Consider the following 8,120-nt stretch of genomic DNA (forward strand, 5'->3'; position numbering starts at 1 on the left):
ACGGCGGCCTTCCCGTGCTCGTGATCGAGCGCAACGCCGGCATCAGGGAGCTGCAGCTGACGCGCTGGGAGAGCAGCGGCGTCTGCGTCATCAAGGGAGAGGGGTACATGGACTTCATCAACAGCTCCGGTTTCAGGGTGGATGACGTAGTGGAGATCTGGGCTTTCAAGGAGAAAACCTTGCGTTTGTTCGGCACCGACATCCGCCCGGAGAGCCCTCTCTACGTTCTCTTAACCAAGAAAGTCCAGATGCTACCACCACCACCACCACCACCACCCACTGCTCTAAGTGTAGTAGCTTCCCATGGAGATGGAGGAGAGGAGGAAACGGCACAAGACCACGCGCCCTAGCTCGTAGAATTGTAGAAACATGTACGTAGAATTGTAGAAACATGCTTGTTCTAGGCCAGTGTTGGGACTTCATTATTTCCCTACTTGGTCTTGCATGTACGTAGAATTGTAGAAACATGCTCTTTCATTTTTTGAGTCGCGGTGTTGAGACTTGCATGCATGTAACCCCGTGTTCTAAACTTGTAATACATCAGTCCTTGTTTTGTCCGAGTTAAAGAAAAAAAAACACATCTCTCATTTAGTATTTGTCCAGCCAAAGAGAAAACATTCAACAAATAGGAAAATCGATAGAAATATCCCTTCTAGTTTGACGGCTGACCCAAAGTGAAAAACACCAGAGCAAGTGTTAATATTTCCCTACGCCGAACAACATGGTGTCATACATGTGTACATGAGGATCGACTTCCTCCTTCCAAACGCCGGCTTGGTTACACCTCGTTCCGAGAAGTGACAACAAATTGTGGCAAGTTTGTTCATGAAGGGGACAAAGTTCATATGAAGTGAATTTTTTTGGCTGCAACAACCATAATCATAGTAGAAGAATCAATTTGATAGGGGGGTCTAGCCCCACCTCACCCCCCCCCCCCCCCTCCTAAATTCGTCCCAGCACTCAACTGACTCTTCCGCTTATGATATTAAAAACAACTTTGGTTATCTCTTTTCATGTGTGCAGAAAAGTCTAGATATTGCGTGGCAAAAATTGCCTTACTGGTGTGAGGGGTCGATGGAACCAATAGGGCGTCATTGCTACAAAATAGTGGTGGTGTTGAAGCCCACGTCAACAGTATTGTAGATACTGATGGTGTGCCACGTGGCCAACGTCACTACTAATATTCATCAATAGTAGCATGCAAATGTTAGTGTCATGCCAGCAATTTGGTTTTTAGATTTGAAACAAAAGTTGTACAACAATGACATCCCTTCCAAAATAACAACATAATCCAGTTTACCAACAATTTGGATTACATACAGATATATATAAACATAATTTAAAGTGTAGATTCATTCATTTTGCTTCGTATGTAGTCCATAGCGGAATATCTAGAAAGACTTATATTTAGAAACGGATGGAGTAGATTCCATCGGAATTCATTGGACCCATGTGACAATTGCATCATGGACAACTGCTAGAGCAGGATGTTCCACGATTGGAGTCCGGGTCCAACCATATCTCTTCTGAACATCACATTTGGCGGAAATGATTTTCACCATCGTGGCGATAATATCACCCTTGTGACACACAATGTTGTATAGAGCCAGATATTTCTTCGAGAGTGAGGCTTTTCCTAGTCATTTATCCTCCCAGAATCTAATTTCTAAGCCATCCTTAATCGAGAAGGATCAATAGAAGAAGAAATATTTATTCATAGCCATTAGTCCAGCCCAAATGTGAGAATCTCTAGGCTTGAAGTATACTTGGGATACCGCTTTGGAACCGACATACTCTTCCTTAGGAGAGTTTTCACCATGTTCTATCAGTAATTTAAACAACCATTTGCCGAGAAGGGACCTATTCTTAACCTAAGGCCAGGAATGCCTAACCCACATTGGTCTTTGGGATAGCAAACCACACTCCATTTAGCCCGTCAACAATTTTTTTCTCGCTATCTCCTTGCCAAAACAATCTTAATCAGAAATAATCCAATCTATGTAAAACTCCTTTCAGCAACTGGAAGAATGAAATCTTATATAGCACCATATTATTCAGTACTAAATTTATGAGGACCAATCTTTCATCCAGAGAGAGAGAGTAGTTTAACATCCCAACTCCTATGTCTTTTATGTAGTCTCTTATCGACATGTTTAAATTCCGCATTTGGGAGTTTCCGATGATGTATCGGTATCCCAAAATATATGATAGAAAACTGACCCAACCCGCATCCGGATAGGTCAACATACATGCGGGCCTTGTCTTTAGCCTCGCCAATGCAAAACAATTCCTTTTTATGAAAACCGGTCTTAAGAACTTAGAGTTTCACGAATGCTGATAAAATTAATTTCAGATTTCTCGCTTTCCCGAGGTCATGTTCCATGAAGAGAATTGTAGCATCGGCATATTGAAGTAATAAGAGACCAATATCAACTAGCTTATTTGTAATGAAGTTCGCGGTGCTTATTTGTTTATCAAGTTTGATCTCCTTCTCAGGCAGATCAGAAGTAAGTCATTGGCTTATGTATTTCTCGGCAGTTTGTAATGAGGTGTGTTGTGCTCATTACATGTACGAGTATTTAGAACTTAGATATACTTATGTAGTTTGTAATGTGGTTTGTTTAATTTTATGTTAAACATTTTTTAAATTGATGTGTCTAGGGCACATCTAAATCATGATTAAATCAAGCATAAGAAGGAAAAGAAAAAGAAAAAGAAAATACCTACACGAATCCTCAGGTAAGATCAATGATATAGGACTAAGATGTGCAATACTTATGTCACTTCTGGAAGTGTTTTAGCAAAACTGTTTTTAAATGTATTCTACCGTGCCAAAAAATGTTAACCCAAATTACAAGCACACAATATTTATTTATTCACGAGCTAATGAAATTTTAGAAATCATGAGTCTCCCCACAATTCGTAGATGTACAACCTACCACATCACCAAAAGCCAACATCGATCTCGCTCAGTACACATCTTCTTTGGACCCTATCTATGTTGTCACGTCGATGGCACCATCGATCTCCACGTCGGCAGTGACGGGCACATGTGCGTCTCCCTCCTCCACGCCGTCCTGGACGTGTGAGGCCACCTCATGGCGCAGCCGTAGCAGCACGTTGTCAAGCATGTCTGCCACCCGTTGTGGCGCCACGAGCTGAGGGAAGTGCCCAACAGACTCGATGATCTCCACGGCGGCGTTCGTCATTCTCCGCTCCATGTACTCGGCCACGACCGGGGGTGCGGCGAAGTCGTGACGCACCGCGGCGATGGTGCACGGCGTGGGCACGGCGTCGAGGGCCGGGCGCTGGTCGCCGAGGAAGATCATCCTGGCCATCCCGAGAGCCACTGCCGGGTCCATGGCCAGGAAGCTCCGCTCCAGGGGCTCGACGGTTGCGGCTGCCATGTCATTGGCAGCGCCACCGGTGGCGTTGGGGACGAAGCCCTTGACCCAGGCTTGGAAGTCGGACTCCATGGCCCCCAACATGGCGTGGATGGACGCCTCATCGAAGCCGCCGACGTACCCCTCCTCCTCCGAGTTAATGTACCTAAAATAAACCCAAAAACAATTTCTTCCATCATCATGACGGTCAAATGCATTTTTCACGCACATAATGTTTTTTTATCCCCTAAAGAAAAGAAATGGAGTTTTTACGGGATAAATAGATCTAGTGTTATACTCATTCTGAATCGCCTTATACGCCCTCCGTCCGAAATTACTAGTTATACAAATATATAAAAATAGATGTATCTATAATTAAAATACATCTAGATATATTCATTTTTATGAGAAGTATTTTCGAAAAGAGTGAGTGAGTATATTTTTACAGGGTACAACACTTTCTAGAATCCATTCAGACATAAAATAGAAAAAACTCAGTGGACTTAGACGCAGGTGTGGGCTGAAATGGATACTACGTACTAGCCAGCTGGTACAACTAGATATTTTTGAGCGACATGTGTTGCCATGCCACGTCTCAATCGACTGTAGTTATTGGGCGGCAGGCACCCGGCGGCGAGGTACACAATCTGAGTGGATAGAACAGATTTCCCCGTGGCTACGGCGACCGTGACTTGTGCATGTAGGCTCGCCGACGTAGACGTCACAATAAATCCGAAAAGGCTAGATCCGGATGTATCACAAGCTAGCTGCCGTGCATGCACGGTAGCTAGGTATGGCGCCCGCAGACGGACACCGGCCGGCGACATGCGTCGATGGACCTCCGTCGGCGCGCGCGCGGTGGATGTGTGGTGTGCCGTATGCATATGCATGCATGCATGGATGATGAAGAGTCGACGTACCTTGGGGAGGCGCAGAGGAGGAGGAGGTGGGCGAAGAGGTCGGGTCGCCGGGCGGCGGCGATGCAGCCGACCATGGCCGACATGGAGTGCCCCACCAGCACCGCGCCGCTGACCTCCCTCTCGTCCATCAGCGCTATCAGGTCGTCGGCGAACCGCCCGAACGTGTACCTCGCCTCGTCGTCGCCCTCCGCGCCGGCGGTGAAGTCCCAGTCGAAGAGGACCACCTGTGCCCAGAAGCCGGCCGGTCAGCTACCGATTTACCGACGTAGGTAGTAGGTACCACAGGTGCATGCCTGTGTACGAACGTACCTTGTTTGCTTTGGTGATGGAGGGCAGTATCTTGTCCCAGGACGCCTGGTCCATGCCGTAGCCGTGCGCGAGCACCACCGTGGGCCCCTCGCCGCCGGCGACGACCAGCTCCCTCGCGTTCGCGCACCACCGCCGCATCCTCATCGCCTCCCTCAACTCAACTTCTTAACTTTTGATTCCACTCGCGTATCCTCTCTCGTGCACATGTGGGGAGAAGCAGATCGGCCGGTGGTGCAACTTATAGAGCTTAGTTCACATGTGGATGTGGTGGGTGATGTGTGTGTCAGCGTGTGTATACAAATTAAAATCCGTTGGGTCTGCCCCGACCGGCAGCCAGAGCCAGAGCCAGAGCCAGTCGGGCACCATCCAGAAAAACGGTAGGAAAATGGAGAGATTCCGTTCACTGGACCGGAAAGTGCGTCTCTGTCGTCTATCAGACCTGGCACTAATAACTGAAGAACGAATCGTTGGTTGGTGCAAAGTCGTACTCTCCTACACGCAGGTGTCATCCTCCAACGACGATTGACACGCCCCCGCAAATGAAAAACGACGATTGACACGCAACAAGTCTAGATAATTAGATTCGGATGAGAATTTGTGCTTTACTTTGGGTCATTTGGAAAAGTCAAACAAGACTAAACTTCTTCTTCTATTGAAAGTTATATAATTCATTCATAGCCATCAGCTGGATCGCCCACCTTCTTTGTGCGACCGATGGGACATGATCTCTTCAGATTTGTTCGGCCAATTTGTTCACCGACTACTAATAGGACTACTAGTCTCATTATAGGGATGGGAGATGATTTCTCAGAATTTGTTTAGGGTCTACTAATCGGATTTCTGATGAAAGATGCACATTTCCTTACGCTTTTGTTTTTATTTGCTCTTGAGGCAACCTTATGTTCCAGTTATTTGATGAACACTTGGATAATGAACTTCGGAATCAATAAAAGGGCGTCATCATCACTTATTTATTTATTTTTTGAAAGAAAATTGCAATCTATTCAATAAACACCAGAAATAGTAAAAAGACATCTAGATTCATAGAACACCTAACAACTACTACAAGCACTGAAGCGAGCCGAAGGCGCGCTGCCGTCGTTGCCTCTACCTTGTCGGAGCCAGGCAACATTTGTTGTAATAGACTGTCGAAAAATCATGGTGCTAAGGCCTCATAGGACCATCGCCGCAGAACAACAACCGCAGACGATGAAGAGTAGCATAGATCAGAAGGATCCAACATGAAAACACTTTTTTTTTTTGAAAAGGAGGTTCAAACCCTCGGCCTCTGAATCAATCGATGTATATGGTCATCTTTATTAATTATTCGACATAGGTCTAACAAGAACATAGATCAAACCATCCGAAGCCACCACTCACACCTACGAAACTCAATAATGTGTAGTGCTCTCACTCCCCATATCTAAAACCGATGCCGTCACCTATCCATCCACATGCAGCCGGTGCAGCAGACCTAAAGCGTACACCACATGCACACATTTTAGACACCGCCATCATCATCAGGCCGCTGACCCATCTTCAGGAAAGAGATCTGTATAATCCTTGCCAGTCCGTCCATCGGTCGACGCCACCATGGCTCGTCAGTCCAGACGCTAAGATTCTGGAAGATTTGTCGTGTGTAGCACCTTCCGACCAGGCATGACACAGTGTAGCACCTGTCGGCCAGGCATGACTTGACATCTCCATCGAAAGCTCTGTGCAAGAAGATAGACGCCACCACGGCGCCAAACAGCGCCACCGCCCTGCGCTCATTCATCCAGACATGAAGATACTGGAAGAACTGTCATGCGTAGCACCTACCAACCAGGCATGACTCAGCGTAGCACCTGTCGGACATGCTTGACTTGACAGTTCCACCAAACCTTCGGGCCAGACGAAGCCGCTCCATCTCATGCCTCTATCATCCAGCGCTGCTCCACAAACGATGCTCCCAAGAGAGAAACGGCACCGCAGTACCGCCATCGTCCGATCTAGAAAGTCAGATCTTAGGGTTTCCCCCGAAGCAGTGTCCACCACCAGCAACCGTCCAGGACCCACATAGTGCCCACCACCACTCAGCCCTCAAGGCGACGCCTTCAGGAAGGTCACGACATCAAGGACACCGTCGCCGCCCACTGGAGTTAGGGTTTTCACCCGAGAGGCAGTGAGGTAGGAAGTGGAGGAGCAGACGTAGACCGACGTCTCCAGGAAGAACAACAGCGCCCTTGAGCGTCATTGTCGGCGCGGCCGGCCAGGGCCGACCAATGGGTTTCCCCCTATTTGAATCTCCTCCACCAGCTTCATCCGCGGCCACGTCGGCAACGCCAGGAAACCACAGGAGAGAAGCACACCACGGGTATCTGGATCAATGAAGATCCAATCTGAGCAGTGACGAGTACCACCACCCTGTGCTGGCCGACGGCGTCCGGGCGCCGGATCCAGAAGGATCTGACCCGAACTCGACGATGCACGCGACCACAATGTCTTGCCCCTCCCGCAGTCGCCACACCGCGCCGCAAGAACGAACCCCAGCCCTCGACGCGCTCCGCACGCCGCCTCTAGGATCCACATGCCGCGCCGCCGCACCGCGCGCTAGTCCGGCGCCTCCTCACGAACGGCTGTCCCGTGCCAGCCATGTCGCGTGAAGGGGAGACGATCCTTGTCGCCGCCCTTGCCGACCAGGCTTCGCCCGGCGGCGCTGCTGGCGGCGGCGAGGATGAAGGAGGAGCGAGGGAGAACCGGCGGCGGCGGCTAGGATTACCCCCTGGTCGCCCACGGGGACGACGAGAGGGGGTTACGGGGGGTGACGGGAGGGACTTATGTAGTGGAGGCGCCCGGCGGCGAGGTACGGCACTGACGAGATCCGATCTGGAGGTACGGGGGTCTCCTGTTGTAAAAACTCTTCCTCGGCTTGCGTCTGTGGATCCACCGGAGGCACGCTCCACACACCCACCGATGATGCTAGACACACCATCAGAATAGAGGCTACGTGGGGAGAATTTTATTCCATTTTCAGGAAGCCGCCACCGTCTCGCCTTGCTTTCCCTTAACAAAACGTGAAGGAACAACTGAAAACATAGTCCACCCGTCGGCAAGGGCCGAGATCCACCGTGACGTCATGGCACAAAGGCCACCGGGGACGAGACGGACAAACGGCGGCGACCGGCGTCTCTGGGAGGCAGAAAAATCCTAAAAAAAATTGGATGGGAGGCGGCTGCGTTAGCTATTATGGTCGTCATCATCACTTGATGGAGATGCCGAAAGCGTTACCCCGTTTTTGAAAGTTTTGTTTTAGATTATCAAGGTTTCATCTAGTAATTAAGAGAAACCGCCGGCCACTGCTGCTGATTGACATTGAGGTACCAACCGATGATCACTGTTTTTGTGGAAGCGATGAGCTAGCAATCGATCGAGCCGTTTCAGCTCTAAAAGTATAGATGATGTGCCCTGTTAACCAACCGAGAAAGTGACCACTAATTAATCAACTAATTGATTTCAAAAGTTGAAC

The 8,120-nt window shown here is 48.8% G+C and overlaps 1 protein-coding gene across 1 annotated transcript; it reads right to left on the reverse strand.

Annotated features, from left to right (window-relative positions):
• Window positions 1-2,841: 2,841 nt before the first annotated feature.
• Window positions 2,842-4,958, reverse strand: LOC123421512 (probable esterase D14L). The gene is made up of 3 exons (XM_045107557.1): window positions 4,613-4,958; window positions 4,304-4,527; window positions 2,842-3,549 (listed from the first exon to the last, which is right to left on the reverse strand). Exons 1-3 carry the CDS (start codon window positions 4,754-4,756, stop codon window positions 2,997-2,999), a joined length of 921 nt encoding a protein of 306 aa, XP_044963492.1. The 5' UTR covers window positions 4,757-4,958; the 3' UTR covers window positions 2,842-2,996.
• Between the last annotated feature and the right edge of the window lie 3,162 nt (window positions 4,959-8,120).

Source organism: Hordeum vulgare, chromosome 1H, assembly GCF_904849725.1.
Source record: "Hordeum vulgare subsp. vulgare chromosome 1H, MorexV3_pseudomolecules_assembly, whole genome shotgun sequence".
Classification (NCBI taxonomy): Eukaryota; Viridiplantae; Streptophyta; class Magnoliopsida; order Poales; family Poaceae; genus Hordeum; species Hordeum vulgare.

Bases quoted from the DNA above. Each gene is read 5' to 3' on its own strand.
- LOC123421512 (XM_045107557.1), bottom strand. From the start codon at position 4,756: ATGAGGATGCGGCGGTGGTGCGCGAACGCGAGGGAGCTGGTCGTCGCC. The intron at 4,528-4,612 runs GTACGTTCGTAC...TTCTGGGCACAG, and splicing joins CCATCACCAAAGCAAACAAG to GTGGTCCTCTTCGACTGGGA. The intron at 3,550-4,303 runs GTACGTCGACTC...GGTTTATTTTAG, and splicing joins CTCCTCTGCGCCTCCCCAAG to GTACATTAACTCGGAGGAGG.